This window comes from Sebastes umbrosus, chromosome 4 (genome assembly GCF_015220745.1).
Source record: "Sebastes umbrosus isolate fSebUmb1 chromosome 4, fSebUmb1.pri, whole genome shotgun sequence".
Lineage (NCBI taxonomy): Eukaryota > Metazoa > Chordata > Actinopteri > Perciformes > Sebastidae > Sebastes > Sebastes umbrosus.
Window position 1 is genome coordinate 32,718,505 of NC_051272.1, and position 26,337 is coordinate 32,744,841.

A 26,337-nucleotide genomic window follows, 5' to 3' on the forward strand; every position below is an offset into this window, starting at 1 on the left:
AAAGTACTTCACCACCATTAAGTATTCACGTGTATAGTCAGTAAGTGAGGAGGCGCATGTTACAAAGGTCACTCTTCTCACAGGGGTAGCAGTGCACACACACACACACACACATAATGTAGACACACACCGAGGCAGGGTCACACTGTAAGAAACAACCTGCTCTAATATTTCAAGTTCAGCATTAGATGGTGATATTGTATCACTGTGATGCACACTTAACGAACAAATGCTGTAAATATGTATGAGGGGCCGTACAAGACATAATTCATTCTTGCACTCACACACACATGCATTCTCCTTTCACATACATATATTTTCACTCGCACAAGAATATATGTATGTGTGAGAAGAATATATGTATGTGTGAGAAGAATATATGTATGTGTGAGAAGAATATATGTACACACAGAATCAAGTCACCGTCATCTCAGAATAAAGCCTCTGCTTGTTCTTCTGTTTGCGAAGTTCATTTTTATAACACTGTGACTGAAACAGCGGCCAGTTTGTTGGAGCAGTTCCACTAACTAGTTCATTGCACATAATGTGTATCTCAGTTTAAATATGCTAGTAAAGATCGGTATGAATCTCAGACACAGGATCAATGAATAATGATCTCTGTCACTCACGGTGTGATTGGTCGCACTGATGGAACATAATAATATTGTAGATTATATGTTATTAATAATATAATAATAATAATAATAATACATTTTATTCATAGGCACCTTTCAAGACACCCAGGACACCTTACAAACAAGATAAGACAGTTTATACAAGATTATATTATGTAAGGTGTCTATTATCATCTACTCTATTTAACCTTTAAATCACCAAACACATTATTACTGGATCAGACTGTGAGTTTACAATCATGTCTCTATGTTTAAATATATTTTTAAATCTTCAACTTTATTTTTCACCTTCAGTTGCTGCTCCTGTGTTTTGTCCCCATCAGAGCTGAACACATATATTGTAGATGTAATGTAGGCTACAGTCTGATACACAGTCAGATTCCACCACTTTATCATTAAGGAAATGTAAGTCTGGTAAAAGATGAATTAATGGACCACACTGAATAAAACTTTATTATATTATTGACACTTTTCCCCGCTCTGAATTTTTTTATAGATAAATGTGCACTGTCAGCGTATACTGTACGTACATGTACTACAATCTAAATGTCGATTGGATTAAAATGGAGGCTCTGCCTCTTATTTACCTGTCGCCATGTGAATCGTAGTATCGGAGCTCTATTGATGATGGCTTTTTATGTTCAGGTTCAACCTACTCAGAGTTGATTGAACTGACTCTGATCAGCTGTTCTGGAACCGAAAGCTCTGAGGCTGCAGTCGAAAAGTCTGAAAATTACGTCCTAACGTCTTTTCCTAACCATTTATCCTTGACCTCGATGGAAAACGTCCTGAGGTCAAGGAAAGATGTGAAGGAGAAATCATAAGGACTAAGGAAAGACAACCGTGGTGTTAGGAGAATCTGACTGCACTAACACAAGGCTCCGAAATTATGATGCGACAGCGGCGAATGTGAGTGATGCGGGTCTGCTGTGTTGAAACTACAATGTTCCGAAGATGGACTACAAAAGGTGCTGCTTCCCCACCTGCGTTATTACATTTTGTTTTTCAGTGACAGGCTGTCCCAATTTTTTTAGTCACCAGCCACCACTGGTACACCCTAGGCCTGAGGCCAGCAACATTTGCTTCTCCTAATCAGCAGTACCTGTGGTAACTGGCATGTGGCTTATATGAGCTACCTGAGGCCAGCCTCTGCCTACAATGTAGGCAGCAAAAAACAAAAAAATAATATTGAAAGACTTTTTCAGAACAAGCACACTGCATTTGCTGAATAGCCAGCAGGAGCTTTCAGCAAAATCTCCTGAGATGTTTCTTCAATGTCCTGCCTCCCATTTGGACTTGGGTCCTCACTGCATTAGACTTAACAGGCTGTGTTACCTTCATTATGAGGCCTTCATATGTTTTGCGGCTCCAGACAGAGTTCTTTAATTTTTTTGGCCAAAAAATGGCTCTTTTGATAGTAAAGGTTGTTGACCCCTGCCCTACACCATACACCCCCCTAGTGCTTGGAGGCATATTACACCTAACACAATTACCTCAAATTAAATAAATGGCTCCTACACACTAGCCCCAAACTGCTGCTGTTAGAGGACAAAGCAATTTCCTCCAATGTATGCAGAAACATGTGCTGCTTTGAGGATTGCTCATACTAAGGCTCACACGACTCCATTCCATCCGATTGTCCTTCTGAAACACTGTTGCTGTCGTCGGCCTGGAGTACTGCTATCCTAGCAGTGGAGGCTGCTATTTCAGTGTCCAGCTCAAGCTGCTCCTTTTCCCTCCTTAACAGATCTGCCCGCTCCTCCAAGGCGTGCTTCCTCCTTCAGGTAGCAGCTGCTGCTTTAATGCGAGCAGATGAAGCAGAAGACTTGCTGCTTTTGGAGCTTTTGTGACTTGAGTGTTTACAGGAGTAACTGTTTTATTTTACATTTGAGATGTTGTCATCGGGTTCAAAGCAAACCTCCTCTTTATCATTGTCAATGTCATCAGCAACATGACAACTCTGAGTTTTAGACAACCACTTATTCACATCAGCAATAAAATCACTGACATTCAACACTTTTGCCTTGAACCACACTTCATGTTCTTCTACTACATCTTGCTACTGAAAAAAAAAGTTCTTTGGATTTACTTGATTTTAATGTGTACATCGGTCCCACATGATCAGAATGAGGCCAACTGACATAATTTTCCTCATCTTCTCAATTAATTATTACTTGTCAAACCAACATATTTCATTCACATTAGACTGTTTAAAAGAATCAAGTTGATTCAACACATTATTTTTCAGTTACAGTTATACCAATTTATTGTGTAATGTTAAAGTAATTTCATCATGTCCGGGGTACCTGATTTTCAACTGTAACTCCAACTTGACTTCTTAATGCTGATATTATTCAAAGGTAGTGTATAACTTTAAAACAATTCCATTATGTTCCTGGTACCCGAGTTAGGTCTGTAAATCTAACTTGATTTGTTAAAGTTAAAGTTAAAGTTAACAAACTGATTTGCATTGACAAGAAAAGGCAGTCAGAGTTCTGTACCAACTTTTTGCTATATTGAGCCGTGCATCAACAGCAGTGGATTCAAACACAAATACATAACAATGCAAACCACACAACTGTTTGTCGTTTCAGGGAACAGTGGAACAGTGAACACAAGTGCAATGGATTCACAATACATATAATGTAACCTTGCATTAACCATTTTCACAGTCAATAGGAGCATATATACACTTCAAACGTATCTTCAGAGTGGATTAAGAACAGCAAATACAGTTATAAACCCAGTGTAAACTGTTGTCACAGTAGATTTAAAAGTGCAAATGTGACAGGGTCAAAAATGACATATGCATGTTTTATGTTTTATGGTTGATTTTATTCTATTTTGCATGTTTTATGGTTTTTATTGTATTGTGTGTTTTATCCCTGCATGTTGGTTGTTTGGATTGCTTTTAATACGTAAATTGAAGTGTTTTTAAGAAGTCATGAACTGGAATGAGACCCATGGACATCCACACCCCCAATCAAAGACACTGATTAGGAGAGGAGCGGGAGGTGTGGCGGAGAACCTGCAATTAGCAGGATGCAGCACAGGTGGAGAGGACACAAAAGGAGAGAACGGCTGGCAGCAGGAGAGGAGATCTTCAGTCAGAGACAGTCCAGAGACAGCAGTGCAGCAGAAAAGCCCTCCTGCTACTACCAACCAGCCCAGTGACCTGAGAGTCCTGTGAGACTACATGCAGCAGACCGTGTCCGCCAACGCAGATTCACTCAAAAAACTTTCGGACGGTGCTGGAGAGACGGCCGAGACGGGCAGACGGCTGTTGGAGTACGGGAAGAGCGCTGGATTGGACTGGACTGGAGTGGACTGAACTGGATTAAAGAGCCGGATTGGACTATATCACTAGATTGGACTGGACTTTTTATAGGGTTTTTAACCTTGTTGCTAGTAACATTTTATTCCTTTTAGCTTTTAGATTAATCATTCATTTTTAGACCCGTGCTATTTTAATTGCAATAAATCTGGTTTTAATTTGATTTAAACTTCTGCCTGTGTTTTTAACTCTACTCACCTGATGTAAAAGAACCTGAATTTATCAGAGTCCTAGGCTCCAAGTATTTCCTAGGTGGCGTTGTCGGCTCTAAGCAAAAAACATTAATTGTTAAAATCTAACTGGTACTTTAAGTTGCGGCCTTGCCATTGGCTGTTGGGCCCGGGCCACACAAATACAAAATACTGCCAACTGTTACCACAAACAGCACATTTTCAAGAGCAAATACAAAACTAGAATAATCTCACTAGTAAATAAAAATATAGCACAAAGTGAATAAGGCAAATTAGAGGTAGTGCTTAACAGTACTTTCAAAGTGGATTTACAAGCGAAAAAACAAACATATCATCCCTGCGTAGACTGTTTTCCCTGAGGAATAAACACAGATATGTAAACCTTGTACAAGCTGTTATCAAAGAGGATTCAAAGTAACATATTAAAAACAGCTGCTGTATTTTTAAGTTCACTCAGAGCAGAAAACTAAAATGGTTACAAACCCTCTTTAAACTGTCTTCATAATGGATTCATAAGAAAAAATAGTGTCAACTTACAACAGTGGATTCACAAAAGAAAATGAAAAAGCAGTCCAAATGGTATAGCATTACCCAAGATGCCTTTGAGGATAACTCAAATGTCCTTTGGTTTTTTGGTTTATTGCTGGCAGTGCAGTGTCTCTGACCCTTTCACTGAAAGAGCCTGTTTTTTTAGAGTGAGTGCTTTGTTAGAAAGTTTACCTCCATCCAGTTCCATGAAAGTCTTTTGGACTACCTCAAAGGTGAAGCGGAGGTCAGCAGGGGAGCTGAGGTTCAGGGCATACAGTACATGAGTCCAAACAGCACAGCAACAGCTAATGCTACATTATCCAGATCTTGCATCATCTTGATGCCGTCAAGGACAATTCCAATGTCCTCAGGTTCATCACTTGAAGCATGTTCTTTAAGAACATAAATCCCAACAGTGGTGTCTTCAATGGCCTCGTTGATGGCGTTTTCATCCATGCCCTGTACAAAACAGACAAAGGTAGGTGAATAAAGGAAGGTAAATAAGAACTATTTAACCAAGCCCCTATCGAGAAAAGAATAAATCAATATACAAGTAACTACGGTAGAACGTTAAAACAAATAGGTTATTCAGATGATGTTTAAAATCACATGAACCCTGTTATGGCCACCATACTGCCAGTCAAACTGATCATCATATTGGCGACTGACTTTTTAAAAATTATTTTTCAATTGCTTTACTCATGTCAGAGAACTGTGTAGCTGTTTAACAAAATGAAAAGAATGACATATTAAAGAATAAAATAAAAGATGAGCAACAAAGAGTGGAAATATATACCTAGATCAAATGAATAGTTACCTTTGATTAGAGTAGCTTTGTCTTCTACTTCTGAAATTGAGTTAAGGTTAAGGAACTCATTTCCAAACAAGGAATCCATATATTGAAGTCCAAAATTGATAGATTTCAAATTCAACGGTAAAAGCCTACGTTTCAATTACTGCAATTAGTGCAACAGGTATGCAAATTTCTAATAATTTTTTTTTTTATAAAATCGAGTAGAATAGGAAAAAAATGAGTTAAATTTAATACTTTTAAAGACCTTTTTAAAGACAAATTTGAACTACATTTTAGGCTGATTTTTGGCCAAATCACCTTTTCCCCAATTCAAACCATCACTGCAGGTCAGTACTGTATATCCGGTCCACGTCAAATGTTGACAAAAATAAATTAAAAAGGTTTATGATAAAATTAAGACCTCATGAATTCATATTTAAGACTTTTTAATGAGTTTTAAGCCCAATACTATAACATTTAATTTCAGACATTTAACAAATGTTTAAGGACATGCAGACACCCTGGAATATAATCATGAAATAGAGTAGGTTAGAACAAGTATTACATATATATCAAAAAGTCACAATAATGCATATTTAGGGATTTATCAGCAACACAAAATAAAAGAAATATGACAGCACCCCACCACTATAAAGGACAAATAGGATGATGGACCTATGAAAGAAAATATTAAGAATCAGTGAGGTGAACTCAGTGGATTGCCTCAATTACTTAAAAGATCACAAACAAATATAACAAAAGCACAAAGCAAAGATCCAACAGACATTAACTTTGAAGTATTTTCTGTAATATGACACAATGGCAAGCTGAAAATATTTTTAAATACAGTTTGAGTCCGACTTTAAGAACGTTGCTTCATTCATTTGAACTCTTAGCTAATGTGTATGTGAGGAGAGAGTGGATGAGGAAACTGACAAGATAAACACAGTTTCTACAAAACTGTGCTTGCACACACACACACACACACACGCACACACACAAGCTTATAACAATTGAGAATCAATCACTTGCGTTTACCGACACACACACACCATTCTAAACTTCGGATTAATTTATGCGACCCCGGCCCCCACCAACTGCATAACCGACCGCCGCTCGTGTGTGTTGGTGTTTAGCTAGCTAGCTAAAAGGCTAAAATACATACACAAACAAGTCGACAAACTGTTGTAATTAATACTTAAAAAAACAACAATCTAGTGGAAATGTCGCCTACATGAACACGAACATAAATCAATATGATAAACTTCAACGCTTCTTCTTCTTCTTGTATTGCGGCGGTTGAATATATTCCATTTCCGGTGGTGACAAAACTCAATTACATTGATTTCAATTTTTAAATTCAACCACTTTCAATCAATGCGAGAGAAACTCATATATTCAACATTTTCCATAAACAACTGAAGTCTACATGACACAAGGAATATAAATTAATTGTGTTGCATATACTATTTCCATTTTTGTAAATTCAAAGACCTGCTGTTTCCCTTTTTTTCAGTGTGTGGTAATAAACCGCAGTGACATGCATTTGTTTGGCTTCCTCCCACAGAACCTTAAACTTGCAAAATATACAGTTAAAGCAGCAGTGGGTAGAAATGGAGCAAATATGATTAAAAAAAGTTATTTTTATAAAACGGTCACTACATCCTGACAGTAGTGCATAAGACAGGTAACCTGAAAAAATCATGTGCCTCTGTGTCCTCCGGTGCTCCTAATGGCATCTGCAAGATTTCGAAGCGCTGTTCAAATATGAATCAATATTCTGTTACTGTAATGCCTATTTATCGGACTGTGGGAGGAAACCAGAGAACCTGGAGAAAACCCACGCTAACACAGGGAGAACATTCAAACTCCACACAGAAGGGATTCGAACCTTCGATTCTATGTAATAAACCTGATAAATACATTTTAAGTGGTGTATTTGACCCAGGGATATGTCATCGAGAAAGTAACTTCCATGTGAAAACTATTAGGAAACTGAAACTTTTTTTTTTTTTACATGATTTGTTTCCCACTACCACATCTGAGGTAACCAACATCTCTGATGTAGAACTTGCTTTAAATCAAGTTATATTTTATACATTTTTTTTATGTAATTGTGAATGAACATGCTCCTTTTAAGACATTTAGGGTTAAAGCTAGGTCTAGTCCATGGTTTACACCAGCTGATCTTTTTAATTCTAGAAACAGAGCCTGGGTTCGAACTAGACGGTCCAAAAAACCCTCCAACTTGTCCTGCTGCGCTGGGAAACAAAGTAAGTCTGAATATACCTACACTCATGAGCAAAGCTCATATCTTCAACTTGGCCATCTACTCTGGAATAATCCAAACAACATGGAAAACTGTTTATGTCCTACCTTTACATAAAAGTGGTCTCCCTATCTCCAAATTGTGTTGCCTGGCTAAAATATTGAAATCCTTGGTTAATAATCAGCTTTCTCTCTTTGTTTTCTGTATACTCATCAGTCTAGATCTAGGCCTATATGCACAGTTAAAAACAAGTTTCCTTACAAATATTTGTAGTGAACAGCAACTTAAAGTGTCTTTAGGTCACCTGGACATGGCTCACAAAACAGAGGGTGTAACTAAGGGACAAAGTTCTTCTGCAGATTGAAATGGAAGCAGATGTCATCCAGGAGTCCTGCCAGATCAAGAGGGTCAACTACTTCCTACCCTGACGCTCCACGGCTCGACTCATCTCCAGATGGGGTTGTCTTATTATGACCACCTGCCTAATATTGAGTAGGTCCCCCTTATGCCGCCAAAACAGCCCTGACCCGTCGAGGCATGGACTCCACTAGACCTCTGAAGGTCTGCTGTGATATCTGGCACCAAGCCGTCCGCAGCAGATCCTTTAAGTCCTGTAAGTTGCGAGGTGGGGCCTCCGTGGATCTGACTTGTTTGTCCAGCACATCCCACAGATGCTCGATCGGATTGAGATCTGGAGAATTTGGAGGCCGAGTCAACACCTCCAACTCGTTGCCATCCACATGATGTAGAAGAAAACGTGATTCATCAGACCACCAGGCCACCTTCTTCCATTGCTCTGTGGTCCAGTTCTGATGCTCATATGCCCATTGTAGGCGCTTTTGGCATGGACACGGGTCAGCACGGGCACCCTGACCGGTCTGCGGCTACGCAGCCCCATACGCAACAAACTGCGATGCTCTGTGTGTTCTGACACCTTTCTATCGGAACCAGCATTAACTTTTTCAGCAATTTCAGCTACAGGCTCTTCTATTGGATCTGACAACACGGGCCAGCCTTCACTCCCCACGTACATCAATGAGCCTTGGGTCTGACCCTGTCGCCGGTTCATCGGTTTTCCTTCCTTGGACCACTTTTGGTAGGTCCTAACCACTGCAGACCGAACATCCCACAAGAGCTGCAGTTCTGGAGATGCTCTGACCCAGTCGTCTAGCCATCACAATCTGGCCCTTGTCAAAGTCGCTCACATCCTTATGCCGGCCCATTTTTTCTGCTTCCAACACATCAAGTTCAAGGACAAAGTGTTCACTTGCTGTCTAATATATCCCCCCCCCCACTGCCAGGTGCCATTGTAACGAGATAATCAATGTTATTCACTTCACCTGTCAGTGGTCTTAATGTTATGGCTGATCGGTGTATGTGTGTACTGTGTATTTGTACAGTATGTGTGCAGTCATATAGGAAGTTACAAAAGAATCAAATACCCTGTATAAAGTAGAAGAAGAGAATAGGAGGGTCTAAAGATGAGAATGTCTGGTATGTTCCACAGATTGTAAAACCCTCTGATGCTCTGATTCATGATTTAGGGATATAAAAATAAGATTTAACAACCAATTTAAAGTGGACATAGTAGTATTTTAAGTTAAGAGGAACATTCAGCCTGTCTAACATTTTTCTTGTATTTTGTGTCGGGGGTTCTCTTTTGATTCTGATCAGTTCCTTACTGATCACTCATCTATGTACAGTATGTATTGCGTACATAGTACAGTCTATTTATGGGTCTGCGTGTTTTGTGTGCAGAAGGCTTTGTTCTGAGAGTCATGTCAACATGTTTTTATTAGGTAACTATTAACAAAACTACTAAATACAATTTTTGGTTTGTAAATATATGTGTGTGTGATTCAATATGACACATAATTAACATAATAACAATGTACATATAATGTTCTGATAAAGAGCAGGCCAGTGCAGTGACGCTGCATTGAAAGTCGTTTTCTAGCACAAGCAAAGTATGCATGAGATTATCAAAACATAACTTTTATAAAAATGGATATTTGAATATATATATATTCACTTCCCCTAATTGTGACAGCAAAGAAGCCAGCTGGTGTGCACAGTATGCACAGTCTATGATCCTGCAGTTGATATCAAAGAAGTTACATTACATAGACATACGAAGCATTGCACAAATTATATAAATACACAAGAATAAGTAATATACGTTGCCTGTATAAAATATAAATATTAGGTCCGCTCATTTCATACGGTTTACATCAAAAATTATACCATCAGCGGACCATCAGATATGTCACTTCCAAGCTTTTTGTTGCCACAGTGGTGACAATATTAACACAGTTTTGACATCAGATTTTTACATCTTTAACTTCATAACATGGTGGAATAGAATTTAAAAGTTGATATATATATATATGTATATGTGACCATCCTCTAGGCTTTGGTCTTCATGAAGCCCAATGCCGTCAGACTGGTCCAGCTCAGCCGCATCACTGGTCTAGATCATTGCTGTCGCGGCTGCGGGGCCGATAGTGGCGCTGGCAAAACTCACTGATCCGACTACAAGCCTCCACCATCAACTCCTCCGGCACCGTCACCACGATGCGAAAGAAGTTAGGATACTCAAATGCCTGCGAGATGGCAGAACATGGAGACTGTCAGGCATTAAAGGGGTCACACACACATTTTTTTGATTTTATCCTAAATGTCAATGTGTAGACAGATGTAGGGACAAATGGATAGATGACAGAAAAAGGAGTCTTACTGAGGCAGGCAGACAGAAGACGGACTGCTCGGTCACCAGCCGTTCAGTAAAGTCCACATCGTTCTTAAAATCTGGAAAGTGATCCATGTCGATCCCCACCTGGACACACACACACACACACACATTTCCTCTTATAAGAACTTCAAATTCATATTCAAACTTTGTTTAATGTAATATAATACTGTATAATTATTATTCACTTGCATGGATGGGTGAGATTAGAATCTGAAATGAATGGATGTGAAATATTTATAATGTAACATGTTACACTGCCCATTAAGTTTGGCTCATCTGGTGTATTTTAAGATGGGTTTTTTTCCCGTTAAAGAGGACATATCAGGCTCACTTTTTCAGTGCTTGTGAACATACATTTGGGTGTCTGGAGTGTCTACCGACCCTCAGACTGTGAAATAAGATTTGTTTGTAGGCTGCCTAGATCAGAAAACATGTGATTCAACAAGCCATTCAGATTTGGCTCCCCTTCCTATGTCACATGCAGGCTCATTAGAATATACCGACAACAGGTTGAGAACCACCTTTGTAAACGTGCACCATATTTTTATAGCAAGCCAATCAGAGCAGACTGGGCTTTCTCAGGAGGGGGTCTTAAAGAGACAGGCGCAAAAACAGAGCGTTTCAGTCGGAGGGTGAATACAGGTATATTCAGACAGACACTATGAGAAAAATAAAGTGTTTTTTTAACATTAAAGCATGTAAACATGTTCTCGTAGAAACCCGAAATACAAGTATGAACCTGAAAATGAGCATGATATGTCCCCCTTTAAACAACTGAAGCATCATATTATTATAACACATGCATCATTAAAAAAGTACAAATTAATCATCAACGACTTCCTCAAAATGATTCTATTGATTTTTTTTCCACTTATTTATAAATATCAATTTTGAGATGCTGTAATGTAACAGCAATACATTTTTGGTATCTATTTATAGGATAAATTGGATATTTAGATTTCAGGTTAACCACGTCTTGAGATTGTTTGTCAAAAATATAAATAAATTACAATAAACCACACACACACTTTTAGTACTGACCATGAGGTACATGGCTCCTGAGGGCATGATAGGGTTCAGGCCAGGGACGGTGCACAGCTTATTGAAACAAATCTCAGAGTTGTTCTGAGGAAGAAAACAATAAACCATCCAATCAGTCTCATTTGATGCATATTACTATACATAATACATAATACACTAATACATAAAACAAGTAAAAAATGTTAAACAGAGTAAAAGAGAACTGAAGACATGAAATAGTTTGGTCACATACGTTTAAAGGGATTATGTTTTTATATTGTGCCTCTAAACTCACATATGCTGCACAAAGTGAACAATTGCAAATTTTAATACTCAACATGTCATTAAAAATACCATCCCAGTAAAATATAGAGATGGTAAGAAGATATATTGAATATAGAAATATATTACTCATCATCCCCTCTGTTTACCTTCAGGAAGCTGATGGTGTTGTTGTAAAAGCTTTGAGGTGTGTTGTTGAGGATGCTCTCCAGGGCTCCCTGGACGATACTGCAGGCTCCCAGAATACGTTGGCTCAGTTTCACCAGACCCTGTCGAATCTGCAGAGGAGACATACTGCATGTGTCAACTAGGTGAATGTAACAGTAATCTAACAGAGTCTTCCTATTCTCTCTCTGTTAAAAGAAGAAATCCTACGTACCTTGGATCCAAATATATCATTCCTGTCATGGATGAGGATCCATCCCATCCTCCAGCCGGGGACCAGCCAGCGCTTAGCCAAGCCGCCGCAGGAAAGGACGGGAACGTCACTGCTGAGAGACGCCATGGAGGGACAACTGCAACCTGGGAAAACCTGAAGACAGGAGCAGGAACAAAATGAAATACATCCAGATGGCAACATCATCCGTAGTCACAGGTCACCATTATGTTGAGTGGTAGTGGGTTTGATGGTAATGCAAGTTCATGCTGCCTTCAAACGGAGCTCATTTTGAAATGGAGGCCATATTTTCGACATGTAAAGTCAAGTACAGTACAACATGCTTGGCATTCAAGTGGATAAAATGGAACAAGCTGTTAAAGCTTCAGTTGGCAGTATATTTTTGGCATCACTGGGCAAAAATTCCCTTTCAGCATATTGTAATTCAATTGTTCTGAGAGAAAACTAGACTTCTGCACCTCCTCATGGCTCTGTTATCAGGCTTTAAAATATCTAGCCCGTGATGGGAGACTTTGACCAATCACAGGTCATTTCAGAGAGAGAGCGTTCCTATTGGCTGTGCTCCGCCTGGTGGGCGGTGCTTGGTATTTCCTCAACTGATCTCAACATGGCTGCCGGGTCACAAACTTTTTTTTACAGCTAAACAGTTCACAAGATGTTTCTGAAAACATTTGAGGAGAGAAATAGACATTACTGTAACATGATATTGATTCATATTTGATCAGCGCTGCCTAGTTTGACAGTTTTGATAAGAGTTTGCGAGTGATTGACAGCCGGCTCTCATAGACGGCAGCTGGACGACAGACTCCAGATCAGCTCTGACTGGTTGTTTGAATGAAATCTTGCAGATGCCATTAGGAGCACCGGAGGACACCGGAGACACATGATTTTTTTTTCAGATTACCTGTCTCAGGATATAGGGACCGTTTTATAAAAATATATTTTTTTTTTAATCATATTTGCTCCAATCTCGCATACTGCTGCTTTAAATATAATTTCATTTTTAAATAGTTTTATTATTAAGAATAATATTTTCATTTTCATTTTATTGATTACATAATATTTATTCTGGAGTTGAGGGATAACCGTAGAACAAGAGGAGAGAGAGAGAGGCTGCAAGGGAAAGGCTAATATACAGTGACCACAGAGAAAGCTGGTTTTCATTAAAGCTGAGTGGGGAACTGCCCTGCGTCCTATTGGCCAGACTGCTATGAATGACATCACAGCAATAAACATCTGACGTGCGCCTGCATAGCTCTCCAATTTAAAACAGTTCGATTTGGCTTGTGTGTCCACCCCCAGTAGGATGACATAAAACATTACGATCAGCACGATCAGAGACGTTCAGTTGGGTAACCATGGAGCAGTTACCAACTATATCAGCACTAGCCACTGGTACAAATCAATTAAATATGCAAGTTTGTAATAACGCTGACTGACTTTACATGAGCAGAGAGTACCTAGACTGTGCAGACATGCGTTGTAAGCACATAATAAACTGCTGAGGGTCAGAGGGTCAGTGCCCCACCGACTGAGCCTTGCTTGGCTGGTGCAGTTTCACAGACTCCCTGGCCCCTTACAGACCAAAATCTCAGGTCATAAAGGAAAGGCCTCACCTCACCCTCCCACCCCCAATCCAGCTCTCCACCCACCACACGCCCCCTGTTCCTGCTGCGCCAAACCCGACATCTGCATTAATTGCAAACACATGCGGCCAAAAAAAATGCAAAGTCATTCTGGTCTGCTTGGGTTCAGTGTGAAATGGTCAGATGGTGGGGGGGTTTGTGGATGCACCCAATAACCCTGACTTTTCCACTCGTACCCACCGCTTCAACACATTTGAAAAGCACAAATGCTAGCCTTCAAAATTCATTTTTCTTTGTGCAACTGATGGAAAGGCGCATTTTCTTGTTTTGTAGCTGTGAGTTTCTTTTCTGGTATTCTACTGAACTCTCTTCAGCTACTTCTGTGACCTTTCTGTTAGCTCCTCTTATTCAACAATGTGAAAACAAGCCCATCATCAACAACTCACAGAGACAGATGAACAAATCATTAAATATATATTTTGCAAAGATATAATGAGGAGCTTTATGAAAATCTGCCTCAGCCCAGTGACAATCCGACTCATTTGTTTTAACCAGGAGACGTGTCGATAAAAACACTTGATAAACTTTAGCTCTACCAATAGGAAGAAGAAGGCGTCATGTTGCTGACTATAACACCTCAACTCAGGTTCCAGAGACTCTTGAAATTAATAGAAAACAGCATTAATCCTGATTTGAGAGCCCAATATGAAAGCATTTTCCGTCAGAAGAAACAACAGAGATGTAAACGTGATGTAGTGGCCTGGCTGAGAAACATGTAGTATTTGGGTAGTTTACTTTTTGAGAAATACGACCACGCACCATGCGGACTACATTCATGATAAACTGCCAGTTCTTAACCTCTTAAGCCCCAGGGTGCTGGAAGGTGTGGTTCGTCTAGACAGACATACCCAAAATAAATCAAGAATAGCTCCACAACTACCAGGTCTATATGCATGATATTTGTCTCTGTGGATAGATAAGACCTCAGAGAAATCATCCCCAGTGTCAGTAACATTGTGTCTGTTACTATGCCTGAGTAAACTGTGATGAACCAAAGAAAGAATTTACATTTTTATCCTCTCCTAAAATGTTTTCTAGATTAGACAGTGGATAACACCATTAAAGCAAAGATGCCATGCACAGAGATGCCACTGAATTCATTCAGCAACTCCTTGAGTACAACTGTGCCAAAGCAGATATAAATAACACAAAGCACATAGATTCTACTAAGGTTTTAGTAAGGATAGGACCAGGAGGACTCTCCATTTGGCCTCTTGGATACCCAAAGTGTGCCAAATGGATTTTCTACCTCTTGAAAGGGAATCTGGGTATAAAATACTACTGATATCCACTGCAGGAGGCTATGTGCACACACTGGAGCCTTTGGCCATGACATTTACCCTGTGCATCATCACATTCTACCATTGTGCACAGTATGATATCAATAAAAAACAACTAAATTATATAATTTTGATTCCAAATGGAGTAGTTTTATTATAATAATGAAATATGATCAAGTAAAACTTAGATAATAACAAAAAGATCAATAGCAATGTAAATAAGATAACAGAAAAGAATACAAAGTCACGGTTTCTCAGTCGTTTTGGCTCAGTTTTCGAAACAGTCTTAACTATCTCTAAACTGTCAGTGCAATTGTCAGATCTGTTTGATGGGTTATCACATCACTATTGCACATCTGCAAAAGGTAGTAACTCACCCAAAACACTTCATTCATGCTTCTAAACTAGTTATTGTGTCAGTGAGTTGGCCAACGACACCAAAATCAAAAGTTATTTGTCATCGTGTGAGCCAGACTGGTCAAAATGATTTTGATCTCATATACAAATCTGTTTTGTTCTACTTTTTGTTGACACTGACTGCTTACTGTACGATACCAGAATGTCAGTTCTTTCTATCTGAATGTGTATCGCAGTGAGCTTTTTAGATTCCCATTTCAACAGTAGGGAAAAGTTTACTGAAAATCAATAGGCCTACTGTAGTGCACATAAAAAGGATATGCACATTTGTATGTATACAGTACATTTAAGTATTCAAAGTCATATACAGTGAAAAGAAAATCGACCACAAAATGACATCCATACCAAAAATAAGTAAAAGCAAAAAACAAAATACCTCCTCCATGTCAGAGATATTTATGGAATATACATGTACGTCTGACAGATTATGATAATTGAATGGATCATTTTGCATGTGACAGCTCAAACGATGACATAATGTTGAGAAGTTGTGAAGAGGACGACAGTTTCACTGAGAATCAACTCATCAGTTTTGATCAGCAAGACGTGTGCAAGTGGTTATTGTGCTGACTCTTTTGCACATGTGCCAAAACACGTGCAATTTGCTTGATTAAATGAGAAATTATAATCTGTTGTCAGCAACAAACTAATTGTTCAGAGATTTGAACTGCTTTTGTAACCTGATCGGAATGTTACCGAGGTGGAAAACTACTGCACGATTCAACTCCTACCTTATCTCCACTGTTTTATTGAGCAACAATATTCCGCCTGCCTGTCTGTCTACGTGTGTGTCTGTGTGTACAGGAGTCTATGTGCGTGTGTATGTACGTATATGTGTTTGCATGACCCTCAACTAAAGTTTGACCAGTGCAGATTTTTCAAGGCCGGCAGTGATGCAATGCTTTGGACTGAATGTGCTGGCAATGTTGTTTTCTGAGAGTCGACAGTTCAATTTGGTCATTTTCCTGTTGGCTCACTCACGATCTGTCTCTTTGATTTCTGCCTCAGTACAGTGGAGTTAACATCTACGGCGCTCACAGCTTTGACAAACTCCGTCGGCAACATCTCCATTCATAAGCCATGTTATTCAGGATAAGAACACACTGCCAGCAGTTTTCATGAGGATTTGAGTGCAGAACATGGAGAAAACTGCATTTAGCATGCGCTTTAAAATATGTATTCAGCAGCTTGTTTGTCATGTCAGATTGCATTCATTTCTTTCTATTGACTTTTGTCTGCACCGCCTCTGTATTTGCTTTTTCCTGTTTGTTTTTCTTGCAAGGCTGTATGACTCCACTGAAGCTACCTTACAGGCCGTTTCCGCAGAATAAATACAAACTAAGAAAACACTTCAATGGTTAAAACTAACTCACTGTCTCTGAGAAAGACATGTTGCTTCTGTATCAGGGATGATGCACCGATCTAACTTTATCTCTCCCCATACCGATTCTGATACCTCAATGCAGAATATCTGCCGATACCGAGCACCAATACCAATTCTCTCTTTTTCTCCAAATTTAAACTAAAATGAAAAGGAAAACTGAGAAAAAAAAATTGAGAATAAAGAAAAATATTTTGAGTAACAAGAGTCGGAGACAAAAGTTGTAATATTTTTTTTAAATAAATCATAATACTATGAAAAGAAAGTTGTAATATTTTGGGAACTAAGTTGTAATATTAAAAAAATAAGTCATAATACTATGAAAAAGAAGGTTGTAATAATTTGGGAACTAAGTTTTAATATTACAAAAAGAAGTCATGATATTATAAAAAATAAAATATCCAGTTGTACGATACCATTTGAGGTAATAAATTTGTTTCAGGATTTTTTTTCTGGCAGAGCAGCACCTCGGAATTTGCGTTTAGGCCATCATGTGAAAAAACTCAACTTTGATGGCATTTTCCTTTATGAACGTATCCAGTGCTATCACCCTGGCCCACGCCCACTGCTTGCCCTCGCTGACCTCCATGACCCCTGCTCATCCAACATACCCACCTTACTGGTTGCTGATTCAAAGCACATGGCCCCTAATCCCCCCCGTGCTGATGTGGAGTTGTCCACGCATCATCCAGCCAAATACCACCAAATGAAACACAACCTCTGCTGTCACTGTGGTGAAAAATGTGCCGCGCTGGTGTTAAAGAGGGCCAGGCTCTGGTTGTACTCACCATGTCGATGTAGATTTCATCAGCCAGAATGGGAACGCAGTGTCTGGAAGCCACTGAAATAAACAAGAAGCATTTCATTGTTTCAATTAGCTGAGGCAAATGCTGTGTTTGTGTGAGAGTCCAAATGTTCGCCTCTCTGTGATACCAATTCAAAGCCTTTGAGGAATTTGAACTTCCTTTTCCTACTAAAGCAGACTGCAGCTAACCTTTGAGGATTTTCTGTAGGTGTTCCTTGCTGAAGACAGAGCCACACGGGTTGGACGGATTGGTAACAATCATGCAGGACGTCCTCTCGTCAATCAGGCTCTCCATGTGTTGCAGGTCAACCTCCCATGACTTCTCTGGCTGCAAATTAAAGATGTCAGGGTGAGGGCAGGAACTTTACTGTGCATGATAATCCACCCGTGTCTTGATGATGTTCAGGGGTAGTTAGTTACTAATGCAAATATGAGAAAGCAGCGAGGTTACGTTGATGTAGTGTTGGGAAGTGTGCCAGGAAGGTGAAAGGTAGCCAGTACAAGGTTGTACAAGTCGTTGAACCTCTGGTTGCTCATTCATTGTAATCAACTGTTTAAGGTGTAAGCAAGATGATTAATATGTGCACCAACATAGAAACCCTTTCAATCCCACAAGTCCTCTCCCTAATTATTTACAACAACATTTTCTCTCCACGTCTTTAACAGCACATCCTCCTCCCATCAGTGGCCTCATTCACACATCTCTCCTCCTATGATGCCTGTATAGGACGGTTTAATACACCGCTGTGTCATTTCATTGGCCTGTGGTCAGTTAAACATGTAAAATATGTCTTATATATATATCCTATATATAAGACACATATATATATATATATATTATCCTATATATATATATATATATATATACTGTATATATATAGGCCACCCCCCATTTCAAAGCATGCATATGTATCTTTTTCTATGTGAAATGTTAAATTAATTAATCTATATGTTTGTTTTATTTTATTGATTTTGTGTTTGCTGTTTTGTGTTCTATTTATTTATTTATTTATTTTGTTATTTTTTTAATTTTTTTTTAATTTTTATTTTATTTATTTATTTTATTTTATTTTATTTGTTCATTTATTGATTTTGTTATTTATTTATTTATTTGCATTTTTTTTTATCTTACTACTTAATTGTGAACCATCATTCCCTGTGTAGAGATGTTTGGGAGAGAAATTAACTCTAATTAAAATGAGTGCACATCACTGATTCAATAATGTGTCTGATGGCCAGTTATTTAGGTTTCTATATACTTTTGTGGTGGTGGTGATTGACAAAAACACCTCCAAAACTCTTATTTACATGTTGTATTTTGCTAGTTAGCAAGTTGGTCACGACACATTAATGTAGATTATACTGTAGTACAGTACATGTTTGCATACAAGACATTCGACAAAGCTCAGTTTTGTTAAATGCCATCAACGTATGAGAGCGTTGTATGTTTAATATTAATATAACGGGGTTGACAGGTAGGTACAGTAAGTGTCTGTGTTTAGAGCAAAAAGAGATTAAACAGTATAGCGGGGGCTAGGGATGGTACCCCTCTCCTACTTACCAGCAGGTTGTAGAGTTTGACCTCGATGCCCATGGAGACAGCCAGAGTCTTATATAAGGAGAACCCTGGGCATGGGACCAGGATGTTGTCCCCAGGGTTGCACAGGACACTGATAGCCAGGTCAATGGCCTGACTGCAGCCGCTGGTCAACATCACATCCTAGATGAGAGGGTGGTGCACTTTACTTTAAAAAGAATGGACACCAAAAACCACATATCCAATGCTAACAACAACAACAACACACAACCGTTTCTAGTCTTTGACTTAGAATACAGTAGATAAAGAAGTGACAAAAGATTATTGAAGAAAAGGGAAGTGATGAAAATTCTTACAAATTAATAATGGAAGTGATGAAAATGTATGTGAATTGAAAAATAGAATGATAAATTGTCAATTGACTTGTTAAACTTGATTGACATTTTATTTGAAACAGCGTTATTCTGATAATCAACTGTCGACCGTTAACCAATAACAACACCCAACTGGCATTTATCGTTTACAGCACGCAATTTTTGTTACTTCTACACCAAAATATAAATCAAAAACCACGTCCACTGACTACAGTGCAGGCGAATGTCTGCACAAAGTCGAGAGTGTTTGATAGGGCGGAGTGTCAGTCGGGTGTTGTGAATGATGAATGATGAATGTAAGATAGGGAAAATGACGAAACATGGCTCTTTTTTCATCATATCACGACTGTTTTAGTCAAATCATATATAAATTAAGCAAGACACCTGATAATTTATCACTCCGTTTTTCAATTCACATGCGTTTTCTTCACCTCCATTTTTATCAATTAATTTGCGTTACTTCCACCCCTCATACACTCTCATGTGTTACAATCTTATTATAGGCCTATTTATTATGAGCATAATATTGCAAGGACTGTGTCAAGGACTGAGTAATTTTCATTTACTCTCAATGCAATTAATTTGTCATATGCTGTGATTCAGATTTAAATGTAGCACTGAATGAATCAGTGCAGAGGTATGAGGTGTTTGGGGGAGTATAAGCACCTCTGCCTCTAGTGGAGCCTCGGGGCAGCTGTAGAAGTTGGCCACTGCCTGTCGGCTCTTCAGATAACCTGCCGGTGGACACAGAGGAAATATTTTAATATAATATAACATTAGACCCACAGATAGACACTCAACTCATTTAATTGCCATTTCATTTGCTCCCTTCACTGACTGTTGGTGTTGGTAAACAAGAAAGTGATTTACTGACATCAGACAATATCTGAGTACTAAATTTCACAATACAAGTTGAAGGATGACAACATGTAGTCATCAAATGAAGCTGTAAAACCATCAAGACATCTCAACTACACGCATCTGTACTTCTGCTTTTAGAGCTAACGGGAAATTACATTTCTATCATTTGTGCAGTTTAAGATGTTTTCTTGGGATTTTTTTTGTCGGTTAGTGACTCACCAACGGAAGGAGCATAGCCGTTGAATTTGTGGGAGTCTATGGCGTCTTTCATGGCCTGCAGCACTGCATCATCTGTAGGCAGGTTTCCAAACACAGTGGGATCCCCTGGGCAACAGGAGATTGTAAACTATCAGTCAGATTAGACATTAAACGAATGTGAAAACTCAGTATCCCTCTACACATAAAAAAAAAATACGAGTCATGGACTAAAGGGCACACACATGTGTAAGCAACCATATATCTCTAAAAGATAGTAGAAGTATATGGCAGTCAATTCATCCAAGCTTGTGTTAGTAGTATCATATCATTTAGGTAATTTATTAGTCTGGTTTGTTTCCAATCTTAGAAACTAATTGGAAATATAAGGGGGGAAGTATTCTTTATCGATTATAGTCACACATTATTAGATTCATCTGAAAGTTATTGTTTATTGTTTATGCATTGCATGTAAGCGACAAAGTGGCATCGTCAATTTAGTCATGCAGAATCCCCTCTCACCTATGGAAAGTGCGATCATGGGTTTATCCGGGTTCGGAGTGAGCTTCATCCCGTCCACAATGGATCTGATGGGATTGAGCGTGTTGTTGGCCATCTCTGAGGGCTTCACTTCCCATTTCTGCCTGCGGCTCTTGGCTTTGGTCGGATACAAACTGCCGTTCACGCTGACGTGGTGGATGGCGTTCCCGTGCACTCCCTTCCCACCGACGCCGGTCCCATTCAGGCTTTTGCCATTGACGGTGCTTTTGCCGTGGACTCCGTTCCCATTCATCTGAACCAAGTAAGACTTGTTTTCCATCATGGAACTAAATGAGGATGATGGACGATGAGTGTTACAGCAGCAAAATACATTTTCTCAAAACTGTACAAACTTTCTTATTTTACAGCTAAACAGTAAACTACAAGATGTTTCTGAAAACATTTGAGGAGAAAAATAGGCATTACAGTAACAGAATATTGATTGATATTTGATCAGCGCTGCCTTGTTTGACCGTTTGATTGGAGTTCGCGAGTGATTGACAGCTGCTCAGAGATGGCAGCTGGACGGCAGACTCTAGATCAGCTCTGACTGCTTGTTTTCCTCCGGTCTGTGAAATCTTGCAGATGCCATTAGGAGCACCGAAGGACACAGAGAACACGGAGGAACATGATTTTTTTTACCTGTCTCATGCACTACTGTTAGGATATAGTGACCGTTTTATAAAAGTAACTTTGTTTTATTATATTTGCTCCATTCCTACCCACTGCAGCTCTAAATTTAATCTTGAGGTACATATACTTAATTTGAGTATTCCATTTTATGCTACTTTATACTCCTCCACTACTGTTCAGAGCAGTGGCGGACTCAGGCTGTCTGACAGGCAGGGGCAAAAGAAATAAAAAGAGCACTGGCTGTATGTAGTGGAGCACTAGTGCGCAGAATGTTTCGGCATGGCGTCTTTTCAATTTTACGACCACCCAAGAGGGAAACCCCTGCAACCTGTTTTATCTACCACATCAGGAGTCCATCAGTGGTTCTTTTTACTTCAGTACATTTATGACAGATATACTTACTTTATACATGAAGATTTCACTAACATAAGATCATCTTATAAAATATAATGATTTTTTTTTAAATAATTTAAACGCTAGATAAAATACTCAAAATTAGCTCCCCTTCAACCAGCTACAACTTTAACATGCTCCTTACATGTTAATCAATAATAACAATCCAATAATAGCCTATACAATATTTATATAAATATAACACTCTGAAAGGGGTCATTCTGCCCAATGAGCACTTCTACTTTTGATACTTAAAGTACATTTTGTCGCTAATACTTGTGTACTTTTATTAAAGTAGAATTTTGAATGTAGTACTTTTGCATGTACCAAAGTGATTTTTACTGGGGAGTTGCTACTTTTACTCGAGTAGAGATCTCCCAACAGTGGAGATTTCACTCTGGAAATACTGATGTACAACTGCAAAAAAATCTGCCTCATATTTGTTGTTTTGTGCATAAAAATCTCAGAATAGAGATTATCATCAAAATATGCTATTGATCACATCTGGTTCTGCATATTCAAAGATTATTATCAGACTTTCTGTCTTAATTCTGTATAACCAAAAACTCAAACAACCCAAAATACAAAAACACACAGAAACACAATTACTAAACTCTGAAACTGAAGCTCAGTGAATGTCTTTCAACAAAAGGGACAGAATATAATGCAGAATAAAGTAAGTATAATCTATAAACTAAATAAAAAACATGGTTATAATAAAACAGAAAATAAAAAACACAAGGGCTCCTTTGTTTTTTTATACAAATGAGTGCCAAACTCAATACTCGAGGTGACATGTCCTTAAGTTCACTTGTGATTCGGGGATTGTGTCTCTCCTCAGTAATGACGACCCTGATCAGAATGCACTGACTGGTGTAGGACGTCCTATTTAAATATAAATGTGTCCAAAACAAAAGAGATGATAGTAGATTTCAGGAAGAATCCTACAGTCTTCTCTCCTGTAAGGATTAATGATCAGGCTGTTGTACAAATACCTTGGCACTATACTAGATGACAGGCCTGACCAACCTTTGAGCCTCAGGTGGATGATGTATGTAAAAAAAAGCTCATCAGTGGATGTATTCTTACTGTAAACTTTGTAGTTTTAAAGTGGACTACACTTTTAGGAAAGTGTTTTATTCTTGTTTTATCTTGACCTTCTCTTTTATCAGCTGGTATGTGTCGCTCACCCTCAAAAACAGAAACAGGTTGCAGGGCATTATCAAAGTGTGCAGCAAAACTGCAGGCAACCCCCTCATTGACTTGACTCCCTTGTTCCAAAGCAGGACCTTGAAGAAATCTCAGTCGGTCCTATAGCTGATCCCCTGACCAATGAGTTCAGGTTGTTCTTTTGTTCCGACTGCCATTTGTTTCCTAAACAATGACCTCTAATGTTGTATTTCGTAAGCCTTTTTGTATTTATTGCTTTTAATAGTCTATTTATTGTGTTTATTGTTTTTGTTTAATGGCTGTGTGGTACAGCTGACTGTACAACAAATTGCTCCTAGGGGATAATAAAGTTTTCCTTGACCTTGACTCATAATGTAATAATCATAATAATAATAATAATAATAATATAAGAAAGCATGAGCGCATAACGTAATAACAGTTTTGTGTAATAATATAATAACTTATTACATTATGAGAACATTATTACATTATAAATAAAGCTAAAAAAGTTGAATAATGTAATAAATTCAGGGCATATAGGGTAATCATTTTGAAAAAGAGCACTCTCCTTGTCTTCTTAAATCATAGGAGCCCTTGTATTTTTTATTTTCTGTTTTATTATAACCATGTTTTTTATTTAGTTTATAGATTATACTTACTTTATTCTGCATTATATGATGTCCCTTTAGTTGAAAGACATTCACTGAGCTTCAGTTTCAGAGTTTAGTAATTGTGTTTCTGTGTGTTTTTATATTTTTGGGTTGTTTGAGTTTCTGGTTATACAGAAAACACGTTAAAAAGTAAACATCGGCTTCACACTAAATAACTTCTGGCATCACCTAAAAGGCTTCCCACACTCAAAAACAAAAAGGAAAATGTATTTTTTTTATTATTACAAATTATTAAAATGAACGAGCTGACCTTATTACATTATTCAACTTTTATTTGGCTTTTTAACAAAACTGATGATTTTCATGTAATTATCATGCAGCTCTATCCATAGTTCATTTGTTTAATGTCAGACCATTCATTTAAAATGACATTTAAAAAATCATATTTGTACTCACCTCATTAAATATTGAAGAGAAAGCAGCTGCGCAGGTTTATATCTCTCCACAGGATGAACAGGAGCATATATTGTATGGTTCGGATGTTTTACTCCCGGTTATATAGGAAGATCCTCAAACATGGGTGTTGAACCCGGCCCATATTTCCATTGGTGGAGACTGAGGGTTGTACCATTACACCCCTCTTACATCACTAATAAGAACCATACCGACTCGGACCTTTGACGGTATCAATCACCGGCTGGGTTTCACGCGGGCGACAACATCTGTGCGTCACGCGCACTGACATCAAAAGAGAGAGAGGGCGCAAAGTGCTCGTCCATCAATATAAACGGTAGCAGGGAGGAAACTGGAAACTATGTCAATATTCAAATAGTGCTTGTATTTTTTGCTTTGCTGAAAAATAAAGAGTAGTTATGAGATCCATTATTAATATAAAGATTATAGCTGCTTCGATGTTATCAGTAACTATGACAAGTCAAACTGTCTGCTGTGAAAAAGACATATTGTAAAAAACATATTCTATAAAATTAGACTTAATGTAATGGATGTAAACATGTTTAATTCACTACTTTAGTACACTTATGCATACATTAAAGGTAACTGGAAGTCATAAGCCCCATGCTTTTATGGTGCTCCCTGCCCAAACAAGAAGTTACTTATTCATGATGGGTATGACATACTAATACCTGAGTCAACAAATGAATGTCTTCATGTGTCACAGTGCGACAGTGATGTGCAGCCTCTAGACTGTCCGAGCACATTGTGTTAAGTCAATAGGTCAGACAGACAAACATAGTTTCGACAAAACACTCTCATGGTGCATGGGAGAGAAAGAAGGGAAAAGCATCTTTCCCTCAGTTCCGGCCAGTTATCTGCTGTTTGCAGAGATTACAGTGAGCAGCCTAAGGGTGGCATTGAGGCAAAAAAAAGCAAGTAAATCACAGTTAGACAACATCTGTGGAAAACGACTCCTTACATAATAGTCAATCAGTCAAGCTTTTTTTGTTTTTATTTTAACTGTGGGGTTTCCGTGCTCAGCATCAGTTCATTTTACAGTCCCTTTGAGTGAAATAGTGCCAGTGTCGGTAAGAAGGTCCTCTGAGAGTAATAACATGAAAAGTGGTTTAAAAAATAAAAACTAAAAGGTATTTTTGCACGAGTACAAAATGTAATTTTTGTCATAAAACAAACCCTGCATGAAAGGAACAAAACCAACCATTAATTTATCCCCACAATACAGTTACAGCACAAGAGCATAACTTATATTTGGCTTACAGAAACATAGAAAATTATTTTTAAAAGCATAAAATAATCACTGGTTTTCTTCTCAATGGGATTTAATAAGAATAATAAAAAATAAAAAAAAAAAATAAAAAAAATGCCGCCAGCATTATCCTTTAATATAAAGCCATTCATTCAACCTTTTTGTGGACCCTTTTATTGTCCTTTATACCTCGATAACAAATATAAAACATGTCTAAGACCAAATAGGTATCCGGTATTTCCTGACCACAACACGAGCAAAGGACTGGTTCAAGATGTTGTGAAAGTTGTTATGTGGCCTTTAAGTTTGACCTCGGCATTCTTCCAAAACTGCAAAGTCATTGTCTAGTACGCTACTCCATCAAGAGGAGCCAGCTCAGTTTCATAAATCAGCATGGTGGGGGTGTCAAAATGCACTCAGCACAAAGAGTCAGAGCTTTGCCTTCAGTTGTTTTACTTGCAACTTGCATTTAAATGTTAAAGTGTCCCAAATTTAGATTTAAGGCAAAGCACAAGGCCATTAACAGTGCAGTGCATCTTAATGAATGTGATTCTTATTTCATTGGCAGTC

The 26,337-nt window shown here is 38.4% G+C and overlaps 1 protein-coding gene across 1 annotated transcript; it reads right to left on the reverse strand.

The window, feature by feature from the left end:
* Positions 1-9,526: 9,526 nt before the first annotated feature.
* On the reverse strand, positions 9,527-24,657 carry tat (tyrosine aminotransferase). Its single transcript, XM_037768638.1, has 12 exons — positions 24,501-24,657; positions 21,220-21,524; positions 20,722-20,826; positions 20,308-20,375; positions 19,292-19,450; positions 17,920-18,058; positions 17,714-17,766; positions 12,184-12,336; positions 11,954-12,082; positions 11,544-11,627; positions 10,488-10,586; positions 9,527-10,353 (listed from the first exon to the last, which is right to left on the reverse strand). Exons 1-12 carry the CDS (start codon positions 24,503-24,505, stop codon positions 10,213-10,215), a joined length of 1,440 nt encoding a protein of 479 aa, XP_037624566.1. The 5' UTR covers positions 24,506-24,657; the 3' UTR covers positions 9,527-10,212.
* Between the last annotated feature and the right edge of the window lie 1,680 nt (positions 24,658-26,337).